The following is an 18568-nucleotide window of genomic DNA, read 5'->3' on the forward strand; positions in this document are numbered from 1 at the left end:
TTTGGAAAGTACCCGTTATAATTTATTTTTGTCTCTTGGCTGTACTAATGTACTATCCGAAGCCTACTCAAGTAAGATTGCATCACATGTCTTCAAATCGCATTTAAATTAAATTTAAACGTTCTGGAGTGGTGTTTTTGTATTTATTTATCTTAAATGGCGGTAGGTGTTGTTGTGCATTGGTTTCGTAAGGGTCTTCGACTTCACGACAACCCCGCTTTGGTCGCTGCCGTAGAAAAAGTGAGTATATTTTGTTTTATGCGATGAATTGGAATTAAAAATCAGTGAACTTTTTCATTGGCATACATTTAGATTTAGATTTTGGTGAACATCAAATACAGAATGTAAACATGGATAGGGTAGCGCAGTGGCGTAGCCAGGATTTGTGTGTGGGGGGTGTTCAGAAGCATGCCCCCTTTCCCCCCCCCCCCCGCACCGTATTAAAGCGGGGGGTCCGGGGATCCTCCCCCGGGAAAATTTGGATTTTAAGGTGGAAAATAGTGCTATTTTAGCAGTTTTCGGTACTTAAATTTAAATATTGTAATAGTAAAAATTTTATTAATTTTAATATGAGATTTGTTTGAGTGATGAATAAGAAATTAATTAAATATTTGGTGTTAAGGGGGGGGGGGGGGTTGAACCCCTAACCCCCCCCCCCCCTGGCTACGCCCCTGGGGTAGCGATATGTACTACAACACAAACAAGCTCAGCAGTTTGGTTACATGGACCAAACCTGTTGAGGTGAAATCGGAACACGAACCAATTGTAGTACCGTGCGACAAAATTCAAGTTAGACTGAATAAGCGCAAGGTACAAAAAGAGCATAAAACACACAATATACACAATGTAATAAAAAGTATCCTGAATAGTTGTAAGGGAATATTGACCTTCAAAATATGGTTGTGTAAAAATCAGCTGGTCTGTATTTGAACTTGGCACTAACAGGAATTCAGTGAAAATATATTTGATCTTTCCTGCAGTAGGAATACAGTAGAACCTCCATTATCTGTGACCTGATTAACCAGGCTTTTGGTTAACCAGGTTTTAAATTAAAAGTTAAACTTTTTTTTTGGGAGGGGAAGGGGTAAACCAAACCTGCGAAGTGTAATTCATTAGGGAGGGGACAAGAAAGGAGTAAAACTAAAAACTATGTATTAAAAGTAGAAACGAATGGACAAAAAAAGAACTAGAATTGCTCATGAGAAGAAATACTAGTGGTTAAGCTGGATTACAAGTACGAATGAACTGCCCTTATTTCCTATAAATGCTTCCTGCCTTTAGTTTCAGTAACACTTGTACATGTGGATAATTATCTGACGTCGCGGCTTTTTAGAACGGAATTAAACTAAAAGGAAACATGGTTTTCACACAATAGCCTATGCATGTCCCTGAATTTACCCTGAAGAGATAGTTTGGTAAATATGTAGTTTAGCGGTATTTGCGAAAAAAAATGTTTAAAATCAGAAAATATTTTTATTAGATGCTCTTTAACTTCCTCTTTTCATTAAACCCGGCGGAGATAAGAAATTCCAAATACTTTAGGAGATATTGCCGTTCTTATTTTGCAATAGAAGACCTGTGTTATCATTCGACCGCCGCAATTTTTTTTATTTTGCAGTGTGTTCGTGAATACCTAATTAATTAAAATGGTCTATTAGGTCAGGTCAGTTACATTATAAATACACTCAAACTAAGCAGACATTAAAAATAATGTGAATTAATTTTAATGGTTGTTTAGTTTTAAAGTATTTATAATGTAACTGACCTGACCAAACAAACCGTGACAAAGGATGAACAGTAAGAACTCACGTAATTTTTTTGTTACTTATTACTTACGCAACAATATCCAAACAACAAATAAAACATTAAAATTTGAAACGGTAAAAACTCTCCTAAGTTAGAGGCAGGTACAATTCCTTTGCCATTAGTAGAAAATGATATAATCGTTCACCTACGTCGCGAAAAAAAAATTCATACTCGTAAACAAGAAACAATGTTGAATGCCGCATGAATGCACAGGTATTGTGATGAAAATTAAAAAATTTGATATCTCCTAAAGTATTTGGAATTTCTTATCTCCGCCGGGTTTAATGAAAAGAGGAAGTTAAAGAGCATAGAATAAAAGTATTTTCGGAATTTTTAAATTTTTTTAACAAATATTGCCCAACTATGAAAATTAAAAAATTTGATATCTCCTAAAGTATTTGGAATTTCTTATCTCCGCCGGGTTTAATGAAAATAGGAAGTTAAAGAGCATATAATAAAAGTATTTTCGGATTTTTAAAAATTTTTTCCGCAAATACCGCTCAACTACATATTTACCGATAGTTTTTAAATTCCTACTAGGTTGTGAAAATTAATAGTTTATAGCTTAATTAGTACACTAGCATCAGATGTTGTGGTTTCATGGAACAAAAAGTAAATAAAAATGGAAAATATGTTTTCCAAGTGCAAGAGACTTCCCTAAACTTACCTGAAAACATGGTTTCCTAATTCTTACTGGTTCGTGAAAAATAACACAGTTTAAAGCTTAAATTTTCATCCCTGTGTTTTCACATTGCTGCCGCTAGTCATTGTATACCCGCAATTGTGTATCTCTGTTTAGCACAACTTAGCCAACTTTGGAGAATTAAATATAGACTACACTAATTCTTCAGTTTCGTATATTGAAGTTTATCCTTGGATCTTTAAGGCTTGATCCTGATGGCTTAAACCTGTGGTACATGATGCGTGCTGTTTTAGTTCAGTATGTCGAAAGATCCTGATTACATGATCTTGTTGGCTTGATTCTGTGCTACATGATGCTTGCTGTCAGTAAATTTGTGTCTTTGTACTTAACCACGTGGGATTGTGTACAGGGAACAAGGCTTGTTGGATGCTTGAGAGCATACGTGTTCTTTAATAACTAAGCGTGTTCGTCATGGAAGAGCTGGTGAGATTTTTGTGAAGGCAGTACAAGGGGGTATGAGTCTCGTTCCCATATGGGCGATGCCATGCCCCGAGTCAAAGTTTCTGCCAGGCTAGTGTTTCCTTTTCATGCGGTGGCGCCATCTACCACAAACCATCAATGAAATCTCGACACCGAATTACCTTCGCATACAAAATGTTGATGCATTTAAGTACAGTAGGCTGTCATAATTGTATTAATATAGACACAGAAATATTTATTTGTTGTCTATTCACAAGTACTTTTTAAATGTTACTGTAAGGTGCTTGTGTTTTTTTTAGATTGATGGCGTGCAATACGAGCTTAAACCCATATTTATTTTGGATCCACTGCTTGCGAAAAAGTTAAGAGTTGGGCCGAATCGTTGGAGATGTTTGCAGCAGTCTCTTGCAGACTTGGACAACAATTTGAAGGCTATTGGGACGAGGTATGAAATATAAATATTAGGTACCTATCACTTAACCGTGTATGAGAGTAAGTAGGGTCTCACAAATTTGTAAGGTTCTTGTTTTGAAACAGGTTATATGTGCTGCGAGGAAAACCGGAAGAGGTTTTTCGAGAAATATTTTCTTCCTGGGACATCAAGAGGTTGACGTTTGAGTCTGACACGGAGCCTTATGCGCGGGAGCGAGACGGCATGGTGTGTGAGCTGGCGAAGGAGGCTGGCGTGCCAGTTGTGCAGAAAGTTTCCCACACGCTTTACAACACAGAACTGTAAGTTGTGTGTAAAAGTTCTCAACCTAAGCGATAGAAACTTTAAGGCCGGGCTCTACAAATTCCGGGTGCCATTTTGCCATGACACCCAAAATTTACTTGCTGGCGACTAATTTCTGCCAAGATTCCAAGATATAACTATACAGTGGTTATGAAATAATCAGCCAATTTTGTTTTTATAAAATCATGTACAGAAATGTCTGGGTCCAAGAAACCGGGATGGTAAATAAATTGCAGTAAGCTATAATTACTGATATTGTACCAATTACTTACATAGGTATAGTTATTACTTCAATATTTCAATAAAACCTAAAACCTAAAAGTATAACTCATAAAAGTAGGAGGGCTCCTAGGTTTTGTGCCTGGCTCCTAAACTTTCAGAAATTTTGTAGAGGCCTTTTTTAAGGGTTTGTTTGTGTTTTTTTTTTATTTGTTTACATATTGGTTAAGCAGATAGAATTAATTTGTAGAAAATATTAACATTATTGTATTTTTTTAATAATTAAAATACTAATTTTACTATTCATTTATGTCATTTTGCTGTAACTATTCAGTCATTTTGTCAGTATGCTATAATATTTCTGTGTTTAATTTGTGTCTTGTGTTGGTGTCTTTGGTTTTGTTTTGGTCGCTGTGTGTGTGGCACTCACTCACCTTATGTGTGTTGGCCATTTGCGAATTTGCCTACCTGTTGTGGATACCGGTGGGGTGGGGGGGGGGGGGGAGTGTCCTTATACACATTGTATTGTTCCTGTGTGTGTGTGTCATGCCCACCACTAAAGCCCTTGGCTATTAGTGGGCCTGTGACAACAAATAAAATAAATAAAGTAAAAATAAAGACAATCTTCATTCTCTCAGTTGGTTTAGTGCATTGTTTGCTACTACATATCTATATCATTATATAAAAAAAACTGATCCTGCAGTATACCTAAATTATTTACAGTAATGTATGGATTCATGAAGTTGTAAACTATTTGAAATTGTGAGTCTTGCTTGTTTAGTTGTGAGGGAAAATCTAACTAACATTCATTCCATTACGGTGTACCTTTTAAGATTGAAGTTAAATCAAGAAGAAGACTAAACAGTTCATCACAGTCATCTACTTCAGTCAGCTCTAACTAAAATTGACGCAGTGAGAGCCTAGTGTTATTGTACAAAAAAAAAAAAAGTTTAAATCAAAATAGTAAAAACCCTGTTATTAATTTTCTCAAGTTACTTGGAAGTTTAGAGTTATTAACGAGGAACGTTCATTAAAGGGATATAATTGTGTATTTGTAGGTCTAGTGTTAATTATTTTTAACTTATTATGCAGGAAATTTTTTAAGTGGTATATTCTTTAGAAGGTTTTATTGTAGGTTTTTATTTCCTGTGTAGTGTGTTGAAAGCCAATTTGGGCAAAGCGCCGCTGACGTACCAGAAGTTCCTGTCGGTGGTGGAGACTCTTGGCAACCCTCCCAGACCAGTCGAGCGCGTGGCTGAGCTGCCAGACGGCTGCAGGATGCGACCGGGCGAGGCAGAAGACAGCCGGTACGACGTGCCGACGCTGGCCGAGCTGGGAGTGGACGAGAAGTCGCTCGGGCCCTGCATCTACCCTGGCGGTGAGACCGAGTCTCTCCGGCGCATGGAGAAGTGTTTGTCTAGGAAGGTACGCCTCTGTTGGCTTTAGCAGATTTTTTTTCTGTGAAACCAATTTATGCGAACAGATACACATTTCACTCATCATCATCATCATCCTCAGTTTTTTCCAGAATGCGGTTGGGTCAGCTAAGTAAAATGCCGTCATCTTCCTCTATCCCTTCACTGTTTCTCATTCTTCACTCTATTCCAGTCTTCTCCTCTCTCCTGGCACTTTAACTATCTGCTCTTCCCATCTCCTCCTTGGTCTTTCTTGGGGTTGTCTTCCTGTGTAATTCAACGCCATCATTTTCCTAGGCAGCCTCTCTTTTCCCATTCTCTGGACGTGGCCATACCATCTCTTTCTTGCTTTTTCAACGACCTCATTCAAGTCCTGTGCATGGTGTCATTCCTGATCCTGTCTCGTCTCCTCATACTCCTCATAAACTAGTTGTGGTTGGACTACAAAACATTTGCACAGCTGTTAGATCGAGTGTGTAGTTCAGTAAAGGGCATTTCGACAGGTGTTTATGACACAACTGTGCCCAAGCATTATTGTTTTGGTTTTATGTCAGTGCTATCGCTGACATGAGGTCAGCCAGTGGTTACACGCCCCATAACAAACTTCATTACTGTTGCTCTGATCTTCCCAGCATCTCTCTCATCTACGTTCCAAGTGTCTGCTCCACAAGTGACTGTGGGCACATAGTACAACACTTGTTTGCATCAATGTCACCTCCCTCTTCCATTTTACTATCTTTACTTTTTTTTCTTCTGATATTTTAGAAAACATAATAGATGTTGTGTTGCGTTGATAAGTTAACCTTTTATAATCTATATTAATATAAATTAACCCTGTTGTAACATTCCTTCAAAAACTTTTTGTTTCTTGCAATGTCATTCATTATAAATATAATTAGAAGGTAAAAATTGTGCATTCACAAAGTAATAATTCATAAAAAAATTATTTAGATTTTTGTATTTTTGTTTTTAATAGGCTTGGGTGTGCAAGTTTGAGAAACCCAACACTTCGCCCAACAGCCTGGAGCCAAGTACAACGGTTCTCAGCCCTTACCTGAAATTTGGCTGCCTTTCGGCAAGAACGTTCTACTACAGGTTGAAAGAGGTAATCCATACAAAGTACAGACATTGTCTTTAGTCTATATGATGTGTCAGACTGATCCACTGCCTGTTTTCTTATTCATTTTGAAGTTAAGCATGTGCAAATATTGCATATAGTTTTAAGTCTAATATGCCTACCTATAAAGTATTTTTATCAGTAAATAAAAATAACACCTATGTATACATTTCAATAAATAGTACAATATAACACTTGTTGCTGCGAGTTCTGTAATGTGGTCTTTATTTTGCTAATTGTTTTCCATTAAACAACGTGCCCATAAATTGAATTCTTGTGTGACTTTAGATGCTGTAGTGTAGGTACATCGTGTATGCATTGCGCGTTACATATTTTGCAGGTAATTAGTGGTTCATCCCACTCGAAACCCCCAGTTTCTCTGATTGGTCAGTTGATGTGGAGGGAGTTCTATTACGTCGTGGGAGTGGCGACGCCAAATTTCGATAAGATGGTTGGCAATCCCATTTGTTGCCAAGTTCCTTGGGATAGAAATGAAGCTTTTCTGGAGGCTTGGACATGGGTAATTCAGCTTTACAAATGCTGTTAATGTAGTTTACTATTATTTATTCAGTTGGATGTCATAGTTTATGATTACTATGTTTACACGTAGAATTCAGAAATGTGATAATGTCTTCGAAATTAAACATATTTTATTTTTCTATGTTTTTAGATTTGTTCATAAACCAAATAAATTTGCAGGGATGAGGGAGTATTTGAAAAATGTTCTATTTTCATGAATTATTTGATATTCAATAGTTACGAATTATTTAATTTGACATTACTAACCTAATTTTTTTTAATTATTAGTAACCTATAGATACACCAAGTGGCACTATTCACAAAAAATTATGATGGAAAAAAAAGTAATATGATAAAGCAAAGATGATTTATTGAGAAATTTGGATTTGTATTCTGCAACACTATACATGCATTTTTTTATGTGTAACAAAACAATATGTGATTATGATTCAAAATTATTGATTTAAGAAAATGCATTGCTTTTTTTTTTCTTTTTTTTTTCTGCATTGTGAATCTGTGAAGTTAGGTTGTGTGTGTGTGTGTGTGTGGGGGGGGGGGGGGAAAGTTTCAATGTATGTTAAATTTCTATTTAAATGATATTCAATATTCGTGAATAATTTTATATTTGGTATAAAATTCCATTGGAATAAATAAACAGTAATCACATAAGCCTAATAAATTAGTAAAATTAAAATAAAATACACTCATGAGCACCAAGCTGATTTTATTTATTTATTTTTTTTTAACCAAAACACTGGGTGCAAAGAATACCTTTTTGCAATCCTCCTGAGATGATGCATGGGATGGGCGAGGAAGGGAGGGTAGAAAGTGGTGGCAAGTTCCAGCGAGTCGCTGTGGCGTGCCGCAGGGCCGGACGGGCTACCCCTTCATCGACGCCGTGATGACGCAGCTGAGGCGGGAGGGCTGGATCCACCACCTGGCCCGCCACGCGGCGGCCTGCTTCCTCACCCGCGGTGACCTGTGGATCTCCTGGGAGGAGGGCCAGAAGGTGGGGCACAGTCACAACGCACTCGGGGTAGAACCCTGTTGTAATGGTTTTCAAGGGTGCACAACGAAAAAAAAAAAATTATGAGTAGGAAAAAGGTTATAGGCAGGAAGTCAATTTAGCACATGATGTCGTTTAAAGTTTTTACCAATGGACTCATGAAGCTATTTTGTTCAAACCACTGATGATTACACTCCCTGCTTGAACTTCCATTTTATTTGTCTTTAAAGACAAACTGCCACATTTCTGTAAAAATTCTCTCACGACTCGTGAAGCTAACAGTTATGAGAATTTTAATGTTTTTGTTAATAATTATTGTCATGTATGCATTTTTTTTTTAAATCCCAGGCAGCTGTGTAATCAATTTCAGTTGTGCCAATTACTTCACCGATTATGTCTTTTCTTAAAAATTTTGCTGTTGATTGCTACTCGCATAGTTTAAACAACATACAAGAGCTTCTAAATTATGTTAAGGAAAAACATGTTTATCAACATAAGTTATATATAGTCTTACTGAAATATTTTTTATTTTATATAATATTCAATGGTTTATGTTTCATATTACGTAATTGGTTGGCTTGGTTTCATTTGCTCTGTTGTAACCGAAATGGTTAAGTCATGTATATATTTACAGCGAAACCCCTTATTTACGTTACCGTTATTTACGTTTTCCCGTTATTTGCACTATATTCTTCAGGTCCCGTTTGGTTCCCATATAGTCCAATACAATACTTTCCCGCGAATTACGTCTCAAAAATCGAATCAATCCCGCTATTTACGTCACGTAACAACCATAAACAACCAGAAAATACCGTGGAGCTAGTAGGCAATGAACATTTTAAATAGCAAAATATACATATTTTATAACATGAAAAGTTGCTTTTATTTCTAAACATGTAATAATTTAAGCCTAGGCGTGTAAAAGTACGAGTAATTATAGCAGGAGACAATCTAAAATGCACGAGGGAAAAACGTAAACTCATGAATGTACAAACATGGCTGCTTGTAAGTTCTGATACTGTATTTATGTCACAACTTAGCCGAAATACTGGTACGAGACATAAACTTCACAAGATAAAATGAGCGGTGTCTTGGTAACTGTTTTATACGTCTTTTATAATTTGGGAAGTATTGTACAGTTGACGCCATATTTTTTAAACTAACCATTTATTTCTGGGGATCGTAAATAATTAATTATTGGTATCAAGACATCATGATAAACGTAAACTTGAACATGTCACGGCAGCGAGAAAACTGGTGCGTATACCAATAAATTGGTATTAGAACTGGATAAAATTGGTACACGGGAGGTGGAGCTTATATTTTTTTCCGCTAAGCTCGCATCTATTGGTTGGCGGCTGATGGCGTCATGAGTCTGGGCGGAGCATAGAGTGCGCATGCGCCGCCGCGTCGTTACAGCAGCTGACCAAGTACAATGACCTTTCTCCGCGTTTGGCGCGCTATTGACGGTAAATATTCATCAATTTGCGGCCTTTTCTTAAAAATTTTTTTACTGTGAGCAATGTGTATGTAGCCCGTATTTGTTATAAACCCTGCCGGTTGCAACTGTATTTATAATTTGGAGAGGCAAATAATCTCCTTGAACAGCTAAAAAAGCAAGCAGAAGAAAATTTCAAATTTATTTTTTAGGAAGTAATCAGAAAAACATTTTGGCTTTCATTCTTTTTTTATTTTTGTCAAATGTGGTAAATTAATAATTGATTAAATACTAAAGTAAAATTTGCTGTTAGTGTGTTTGTACCTGCATTGTAGTATGTGCTATTAAACAAAAGGAAAAAAATTCTAAATAAGGTAAACTGTACTCCTTTTTATACTTTTCCCTTTATTTACACTTTCCCGCTTTTTACACTTTTTTACTTTGTCCCCATGAAAAGTGCAAATAAGGGGTTTTGCTGTATTATCATAGAAAAATTTCATGAAAGTTCTTAGAAGAACCTTTAAAAATCCTGGGGGGAAAGCTTGGAATTTATTTTTTGCTAAAAGAGGAGTGGCCACCCTGATTGCACTTGGAGGTATTGTTCAACACAGTGTACGGTGTAGCGTTGAGCTGGAACCACGCAGGTGTTTGAGGAGCTCCTGCTGGACGCAGACTGGGCCCTGAACGCAGGCAACTGGATGTGGCTGTCCGCCTCTGCGTTCTTCCACCAGTTCTTCCGCGTCTACAGCCCTGTTGCTTTTGGCAAGAAGACCGACAAGTTCGGAGAGTACATCAAGTGAGTGGTGTAAACTATTGACACGCAGAGTGTATTTTGTGAAAACTGACAATAGCAGATTTTCTCATAACAAGTACTTGCAACAGCAGAACGACGATGAAATACGGAAGTCCAAAGTTAGTTTCCCGCACTTTCCAAACATGTCCGCGTTTCAAGTCACATCTTGAAAATGATGGATTGTAGTGAAAAATACATTTAAAAAATGTGTTGCATTTTTATGCATGTATGTAAAAAAAAAGGTCTCTACAAAAAGTTTTTGTAGCTCTGAAATTTTTTATTCTATTGGCGACAATATCCCAGACGATCTCTCTCCCACTTTCTTTCCCTTCTCTCCTCCCCCCTTTCTTTTTTTTTCATGTCTGATAGTGAAAGCAGCTTCTTCCCCTCATTCACCCTCCCTGGCTCCCACATTCTGACTATCACAGCTTTTGCTTTGGGGAACGGTCGCTTTTTTGTACTGCCAAAGCAAAACTAAATGTCGTCAGTATGTCACCACCAGTATGTAAAGCACGCTTACTGTCAACATTGGAAATTAATATCAACATGCATGTTACATTAACTGCATAAGTGCATATGTTGGGAATTCATTTAAAAAAAAAAAAACATTTACAAGATGTCACAGCTGCACCTGCATGTATTACAGATGGCAAGGTACAAGGTAACCTTTGACAAACTGTTGGAATGGTAGTTAAGATAGTAGTGCCATGGTTTTAGTCAATTTTTCAGATCTGTAGAATGCACTTTTGCCTCTCTGCCCATGATTTATCAATGGTTTTACAAATATCCCATGTGTTTTAACAAGGTATTTGGCTGGATCAGCTGTCATTAATGAAGATAATGTAAGAAATGGTTTCTGTTCAGTGGTTGCAAGTTTTGCTCTAGTACCTATCTGCTTTGATTATATGCTGCAGAATCTAGCAATTTAAAAGTTTCTTCTTAAAAAATTTGGTCACGTACCAACTTGAACCCATTATTCAGATCTATAAACTTGGCATTTAGTTTGTGCACATAGAGATACGATGAACTCCAAAAAATTTATCAGTTCTGCTGTTGGTTTGTAATTTTGTAAACTTGGCTTCATACTGTACAACTGCAACCTTGTCAGCACTAAGTGGCTTTAAATACTCGGTAGCAGTAAATGAAGCACAATCTGCCTGTTTGACAGATATAATGAGAAGACGTGTGTACTCATCTAGATATTTCTCAGAGGTGAACCATGACTTGAGTTACAGCGATACTGATCCAGAATTAAGATGATGGTGCTGCCTCTTTCTTGTGTTAAGAAAGCCATTTTGGTTTCAACAACACACTCCTTTAAGGAATAAAGTTCCGATAAACAAACTTTCAAATCAAATTTAATTTGTGCTCCCAACACATGAATGTGAAGTAGGTTTTCAAAACCTCTAATTTTCAATATTTCAGCACACTTAGTCGTGTCGTGCTGGATCGGATTGAATGAATGCACATTCTGAAAAATTACACGATATTTAACATGAATATCTTGGATAGCTTGTGAACACTCCGTTTAATTAGCGTTAGCAAGAATAGTTGCACCTACCACTAACAATTTATCATCCTAATTAAGCATAAAAACTTTCAAATTTACAATAAAACCACACTCCTTTATGGTTTGTTATTTCATTGTGCAATAATGGTGTCTCAGTCATAAACAGCATCTTTTTTTTTTTTTAAATCTTTCAGAATATGCAAATATGGGCTGCGTAATGTAGGAGCATGAAGAAAATAACCAGAATCTGGAACCAGATCATTATAAATTATCACTGAAGAAGCATTAAAAATTAAGTTAATTATTTTATTACAACTTAGTATGTGCTTAGTACCTTACCTATGAATGAATAAATTAGGCTTGCTGCTATGCTTAGTGGAAAAAAAATTACAAGACTTAGAAAACTATTTGCACAACCCTAGTTTTTAGTATGAACTTGAATCTCCAGATCTTCATAGTAGTTTAATTGATGTTCCTTTCATTGCAGGAAGTATATTCCGCTGTTGCGCAAAATGCCAGTGGAATACATCTACGAGCCGTGGAAGGCGCCATTGTCTGTACAGAAGCAGGCAGGCTGTATATTGGGAAAAGATTATCCTCACAGAATAGTTATTCATGAAGATGTTTATAAGAAGAACATTTCAAGGATGTCTGAAGCATATAAGAAGAACAAGACCATGACAAGTAATGTATAACAGTATTTTTATTTGATTATGTGGTATTGTGTTGCTCAAGCCATTACATAATCACTAATAAGTGAAAGTCAATGGCTAGGGCCCTACAAACTTACAAATTATTAAATTATCACAGAGTTATCTGAATAGATTTTAGAAGATAAGTTGCAAACTGCTGACTACCATTATAACTTACAGAAAAAAATCTTCAAGCGCTGGTGACCCAGAAGTATCACTTATTTTAAATGAAACTCTAAGATGGTAATAAAATTACCTGTAACAATTAATGTTCATAGAATTGAAATAATTAGTAAGCCTGTGCGAATATTCAAATATGAATACGAATAGTAAACTAATTGTATTCAATTCAACCATAAATACTAACACTTTGAAATAGTGGACATTCTTTTCCTTACGAATATTAAAATGGCATACCTCATGAGTTTATATTATACTAACGTTCACTGTTGAGGTTAAGACATTTCTGCGATATAAATATCCTTTTTCGATGTTTTAATGGGGCTTCATAATGAAAAACAAGAACAATAAGCAACATTTTAAACATGCAACAATAGTTTTTTTATTATAAAAAAAGCTACTGTCTTGCTAATGATTTAAAACATGACAAGTTTGTAATTTCAACCTTGAAAACAAAATATTATTTGTATTAATTTCGTCACACGTACCAGAAGTGGGATAAAATAAACGTCAACAACCATAGACCACAACAATACAAAACACGGACGTTCCATTGAGATGTGTATTAAAAGAAGTAATTTACTAATTGTTATAGTTTCAACAGCGTATAAATCGATAATGGTAAGGTTCCAGATTAAGTTAGTAAAAATTGTGTTTACAATATTGCTGAACTAAAGTAAAATTTACCTAGCAGCCATTAACATAAAAAACTTGTGTATATCTTGGGTTTGTTTAAATATGTATGTAAATATGAGCTCATTCAATCACTAATTTGGAAATACAGCTTTAAAAAAAATACTGATTTTTCATAAAATAGATTGCCATGGATCTCACGGTATTTTGCAGTTCACAAAAATTTTCTGAATCAATATGCAAAGAAGCAAGTTGTGAAAAATAAGGTGAATAGGAACATAAATAAAAGGTTGGTTGGTTAGGTTAAGTTAGGTTAGCTACATAATAATAAAAATAAAAAAAATCAATATTTTAACAAACATTTTCCTTATAATTATTGTAGCGGACTTGACTTAACCAACCTTTCAATTTAGTATTATTTGTCTTATTTTCCAGAAGTTTCTACATGACGTGAATATAATTTTTCAGTGGGATTCTAATTCTCATTCATACTATTCAAAGTTTATATTCGTGAATAATTTGACATTTGTATTCGTATTCAATTAGAACAAAAACTGGAATCTGCACAGGCCTATTAATTAGTCATCATTGCAGTATATACTGAAAATTATCAACTTAGAAAATAAAATATAAATACCTGCACTCTGGTAATCATTATGTACATATTTCACTATATGTTCCTGAAAATGTGAAATAGGTTCGTCAATCTTCACATCCCCCCCCCAATAACCGTATTATAATCTACATATTCCTGTGTCCTTTTTCCTTCCTTTCATTGTTTTTAATGTAGCTGTGCATCTACTGATATGAGCTAGAAAATTTATTTCACTATGGCTCATAATAGTGCTAGTTGCTTTAAGACATGATTTTTTATGAGGCAAAAAAATTGTTGCAAAAATAATGTGTGTACCAAAAGAAATCTAATTCTGTTGTCACATTTGATTAAATATTTTATTTTGCGTGACAACAAATTGAAGTTCCTATTGTGTAAAGATTGATAATTTTTTTGCAATAAATTTAATTTTCTTATTTTAAAGTGGATTAAATATCTTGTCATTTTTCAGCCAGTGGTTGAAGTAAAAGTTAACAGAATTTTGTTTAGTTTGGTAATGTACTTATAACTATAGTTAATTTAGTACATTTGAAATAATACTTGTATTTTATTTGTCACAAAAGTACCTGAATTGAGCCTTGTTACAATTTTATAGTACTGTACTTTGTTTCAAAATTGTGTAGCATGCATATTTAATTTATCAAAAATTTTTCATTTAAAGTGTTACATGAAAAAAACATACTTTTTTACAAGTTACAGATTACCTAATTAAATAATTAACAAAATGTTACTATTTGCTTTTTATTAGTGAAACTGGCTTCATTTTCAGGAGAGAAAAAAATCAAGGTGGGGGGGGGGGGGGGGGGAATCACTAATCCTACTTAAGTTAATCAGTACTAAACTAGTGCATGTAATTAAGTCATGCCTTATAAAATAATAGGATTTTTTTTTATACAGAAAATGAAGATGTCGGCAAAAGATCACACAACGATAAAAGCACAGGTGGTAAAGTATCGGCAGCAAGCCAGAGCACTAAAAGAAAGAAATGAAAAATGTACGTATGCAACATTTTTATACTTACATTAGGCCAAGCATTTTAGAATAAAAAGACCTATCAAATCCCAGAGTCCTTGAATCTGAATCTCAAATTTGTATCACAAAAAGTACCTCAATTCTACTGTTGAATAAATAAATATTAACTATTGTGTTAAAACATTCAAATCTTAAAAGTTCATTACGCAAAATAAGTTCCCCAAATCAATGCATATTGCAATTTTACGTTAATGTTTACATATTAAAATTATAACAACTTGGGGAACATAAATAAACTTAGTAAACTTAACAGCTATCAGTTTTGAATTTACTACATTTCATCTAATTTTTTTTAGATATTTGAAGGTATATATATATGAAGGTTAGAGGAATTGACCAATCTATCCCTAATGGTTTTTCAAAATTGACTAGTCTTTGTAAAAAAAAAAAAAAGGGGGGGGGGGAGAGATAGATGGTGATGGTAATAACCTTAATTTTGGCTCCAGTGAAAAATTTAGTATCAATAACCCACGAGATGTTTCCATGACAAAATGTGCATACCTAAAACTCCTCTGTCAGACTTTTTTTTTTTATTTCAGCCGTGCTTCATTAGCATGTAAAGGGCTGTTACCTGTTAGTAGTTTGGAGTGAGAAACTGTGGTTCAAAAAAAATTTTACACTGCACTTTGTCTCTATTGAGAGAAAGTTATTACATCTATGACAAACCTGATTACTACTACTATTGCATATTCATATACTTTCAAATATAGCTTCAAAATTTTAAAATTTACAATAAAAAGAATTTTAAAATAAATACATAACTTCGTAAATATTTTTTAGAATGTCTGGTTCAGTGTGTTAATTCTTACATAAAATAAATGTCTTTTGAAAGTAATCTTTCTCCCTCTCTTTTTTTCCAAAGAACTTGTGTTGCTTAAGTGCCCGAAAGTACTCTATAATTTTCCTAAGTGCCTGGAAGCACACTAAAAGCCTCATATATAAGTGTGATTTTTTTTTTTTAAGTTGGTTGCAAATATATATAAATTGTGTTGACTGCAGAGGGAAAAATACTCAAGTTTTATTGAATAATATAAAAGAGTTTATTAAGTGTATCATTATTTAATTAAATATTATTAGTATAGTTTTATCACTTTTATGTTTACAAATGTTAGTCATTTATAGGGTGTATGTCCCAGGCATAGTTTATTCTGTTTATACTAACTTTTTTATATAGATTTTTGTTTTTAAAAAAAAGGTTTGTGAGAAAATGAATCATTATAGTTGCTTGTCACAATGCCTTTCAATTAAACAATTGAGTATATTGTTATGCAGTCATTGGAATGTTAATGTTTAACCATTATTGATGTTCAATGCTGTAATTATGTATTTTCACTACCAGTAACATAGTTAATTATTTCTTTTGTATGCATTTAAAACTGATTTTTCTACATTTTTTTAATATTATTCTTTAAATATCTCATACTTATGTGCAAAGGTCCACTCACTAATTCCTTCCACTGTTTCTCTGTACTGTCTATGCATTTAACTTTTGATTGCTGATTTTGGCTTTTTTTTGTGTTTGTGTATTCATCTTTTTTTTGGTCAGATCTTGAGGCTTCTTGTAACGGATGTAGGGTTTCCAAATTCTGTATAATTAGGGACCCCAGAAAATGGTATATAAAACTGGCTCATTTCTGTGTAAAAAAATGACAAAAGCGGTGCAAAAAATCGGTGTAAAAATAAGCAATCGGTAGAGACCTCAAAAAATTGTGAAAAAATTATGCCATTGGCGGTGTAAAAAAAACCTCATAGCCTTACTGCTTCCTTATTTGCCTGGCCAATTTTTGGGACATAAGTTTCTCTAAGAGTGTTGGCTGATGATGGCAAATCCCCTGCACCTAAAATGTATACATAACTTACAATATACTTATAAATAGGTAGCATTTATAAGGTTATCGCTGAAAATATTAATGGGCTTATTTACTCAAAACAATTCTAAGCCAAACCTAACCTTTTCTAGATTAGGTACTGCTGGATTACAGAGTCAAACCATCAATCAATCAGTCATCTTGTGGTGTGCTCACAATTTCACAATGCAATCCATCCTCTTTATGTGTTTGTTAATCTGAGGTACTTGCATATTTATTTGAAGTAAAGGTAAGTTAATCGATAATATTGTAGGCCTACATATGCTTATGAACTTTTATTAGAGGGGGAAAACATTTGTAAATAAATAAGGCTAACCTTCAACATGGGTGTTACACCATTCCCTCATAGCTGGATGATCAGCTTTTTCCAAAGGAATATTAACTTACAGCATCATATTAACAAAATCAGAAAAAAATTCTTGTTTTCTGCACTTTCAAGCTTGTTTGCTTTATTCAAGCTGTCGCCTATCGAGATTTGTTTAGACACGCTAGAATGCTTGATAAAATAATTGTCTTTTTTTGTTTTGTTTTGTGTGTGTCATTTGCCACATGCTTTTTGCACGTGTCTTTGCGTGTCCAATCAACCGGCACGTTGTAGAACTTGCACATCATAATTGTGTCCCGCTGATCAACAATATAAAATCATCCGATTTCATCTCTCTTTCGCGATCAAACATTGTCAAAGTTTTCAGCATCTTAGCCACAAATTCAATTGTATCACAAAACTTACAAAATGTGGACGGTAGTTGTAAACACTCATAGATATGTGCACGCAAAAATGACTGCCATCTTAGCTCCATGCGATTAAATTAGGTTAGAAAAATCGACACCAGTGCGCATTGCGGCAGAAACGACCATTATTCAAAACACGAAAACTGTGGAGTCAATTTTGTTATGTTGGTAGTGCGCACATGTCAATTGTTGACATTTGTTACATTTTGTTTTCATTTGCAATGGCAATATTTACTGCTTGTAAACAGAGTAATAAAAATACGTTGATTTCAGTAACGTGTCAAAACGAAGATAATATCACGGCACTAGTCTTTCTGTCTTTTATTTCACGCCTATGTTTATGATGGCGTAAATAAATAGAACTTGCGACATAAGGACATTATTGTGCGAAAAAGCGTGAACTTTGCGCGAAAATTTGTGAATTTCGGGACTATGTCAAAATCAAAGGAAAGTTGCAAAATTCGTTTAAAGTATCAAATTTTCACGTTATTTCATGAATTTCGTGCTTCACCATTTTTCGGGGTCTCTATGTATAATGAAGGAAATTCCTTTAAATACTAGAAGTTCATGAAAATTACCCAGTGATAGTAGATGATGTGAGGAGAAAATGTCATTCTCCAGTCTATGTTCACCCAGACTGGGAAAAAAAAAATTACAGATGGTGTTTGTGCATAGTTGAAACAATAAAGCATGCCATGTTCTGTTTGAAGTATGCCAACTATGGGAATGTTGGAGGCTAGATTTTCTTTCAGAAAATTGCAAAATATATTTTTTTATTTTTTTTTTTAAATAGTCAAGGTCATGGGTAGTTTTCACCATGGAAATCAGCGCTATTTTACTGCAGATTTGTGGACACACTGATACAGTATTAACCAGTAATGTTGGTGCAGTAAAAAAAAAAAGTTTTAAATTTGAGTTTGTTCAGTTGTGCATGGTGCAGCATGGCATGCCTGTTGAGCATGCAGTGACCTAGCAAGCAGCTACACGTGAATGGTGGACGCTTCACCACACGTCTCATAGACTGTTTTGCAGACAGCAAAAATTTGCAAATGTAGAATGACGTGAAATGAAAAGTTCCTGCTCACCTATGTTTTCTGGATCTGTTGAACACCACAAAGCCACCTATCGCAATTGTGATG

General features: G+C 34.8%; 1 protein-coding gene across 1 annotated transcript; it reads left to right on the top strand.

Annotated features, from left to right (window-relative positions):
• Nucleotides 1–14952, top strand: LOC134537590 (cryptochrome-2). Its single transcript, XM_063378181.1, has 10 exons — nucleotides 1–240; nucleotides 3229–3374; nucleotides 3467–3661; nucleotides 5036–5306; nucleotides 6273–6401; nucleotides 6754–6933; nucleotides 7801–7941; nucleotides 10021–10172; nucleotides 12167–12363; nucleotides 14695–14952. The coding sequence occupies exons 1-10, from the start codon at nucleotides 157–159 to the stop codon at nucleotides 14784–14786; spliced, it is 1587 nt and encodes a 528-aa protein (XP_063234251.1). The 5' UTR covers nucleotides 1–156; the 3' UTR covers nucleotides 14787–14952.
• The last annotated feature ends 3616 nt before the right edge of the window (nucleotides 14953–18568 follow it).

The sequence above is a fragment of the Bacillus rossius genome, chromosome 12 (assembly GCF_032445375.1).
Source record: "Bacillus rossius redtenbacheri isolate Brsri chromosome 12, Brsri_v3, whole genome shotgun sequence".
NCBI classification, from domain to species: domain Eukaryota; kingdom Metazoa; phylum Arthropoda; class Insecta; order Phasmatodea; family Bacillidae; genus Bacillus; species Bacillus rossius.